The sequence below is a fragment of the Colletes latitarsis genome, chromosome 9, assembly GCF_051014445.1.
Source record: "Colletes latitarsis isolate SP2378_abdomen chromosome 9, iyColLati1, whole genome shotgun sequence".
In the NCBI taxonomy this organism is placed as follows: domain Eukaryota; kingdom Metazoa; phylum Arthropoda; class Insecta; order Hymenoptera; family Colletidae; genus Colletes; species Colletes latitarsis.
The window spans coordinates 28,687,635-28,688,609 of record NC_135142.1 but is presented as its reverse complement, the minus strand read 5'-3'; the positions used below and the strand labels follow the sequence as shown (position 1 = coordinate 28,688,609).

The 975-nt window shown below is 35.3% G+C and overlaps 1 protein-coding gene across 1 annotated transcript; it reads right to left on the bottom strand.

The window, feature by feature from the left end:
- Positions 1-700, bottom strand: Melt (melittin). Its single transcript, XM_076773104.1, has 2 exons — positions 533-700; positions 1-161 (listed from the first exon to the last, which is right to left on the bottom strand). The coding sequence occupies exons 1-2, from the start codon at positions 632-634 to the stop codon at positions 84-86; spliced, it is 180 nt and encodes a 59-aa protein (XP_076629219.1). The 5' UTR covers positions 635-700; the 3' UTR covers positions 1-83.
- Between the last annotated feature and the right edge of the window lie 275 nt (positions 701-975).

Genomic DNA, 975 nt, shown 5'->3' with positions numbered 1-975 from the left:
TTTGCATTATTAATTGCTGTATATTTCAAACACCATTGTACTTATAATATATAGATCTGTGCGACGTTCCCATTGTGGCTAGTTTATCCTTTCATTAGTTTTATTACGTGGGGCAAAACTTTCTTCATCAAAGCGAGTACGCCTGCTTCAGGGTCTGCTTCCTAAAAAAGAAAATAGTTTTTTGTAATTACAGACATCTGATCGAACGAAGTTCGTTATTGCATATTACTTGGCACAGAAATTGTACAAAGCAAGTCCACTCCATAAATTCACCCTAATATCTACGATTTCTTTCTTTTGGCTTCTCCATACCATATTTCATGATTCACTGATCAACACAGAGACTAATACTTTATATTCAGAACGCCTCGAAACATTCAGAAATGCAAAAGCTGGACAGAGGATCGAAATTTTATCAACAGCAATACTCTTCCACTGTTATATCGAATGACAAGCGAGAAATTAAGACTACGGTCACTTAGAAACGTTACTAAACCAAACGATAGTACAAATATAAATTATCTCGACTTACGGGGTCTGCCATAGGATCAGCTTCAGGTTCTGCGTTGCTGAATGATATAAAAGTAACCATCAAAACGACTGCGATGCTGAGTAAGAATCTCATGGCTTCCATACTTGTAGCTGCTTGTCGTCAGTTTTCCTTAGACAGGTTCTATTTTGTTTGTCGAACACATTCGGTTTGCCGCTATTTATACCGAAAAAATCCATTAAAATCACCGTCGGGACTAGTATTATCTTTTAACGTACACTAAAATGTGTTAATAAAAAAAAATGAAGTAAAAAAAATCGAGAACTTCCATTTGCTGTAGCGTTATTACTTTTAACTGTATCTAATGACAACGAATAACGCGTCTATCGATTGCCATGTCTATTTTCATGGTCTCAGGGTTACAGAGGATTTATCAATATATTACTGGATAAACTAAAATACGATTATGATTGTTTACAGTTTGT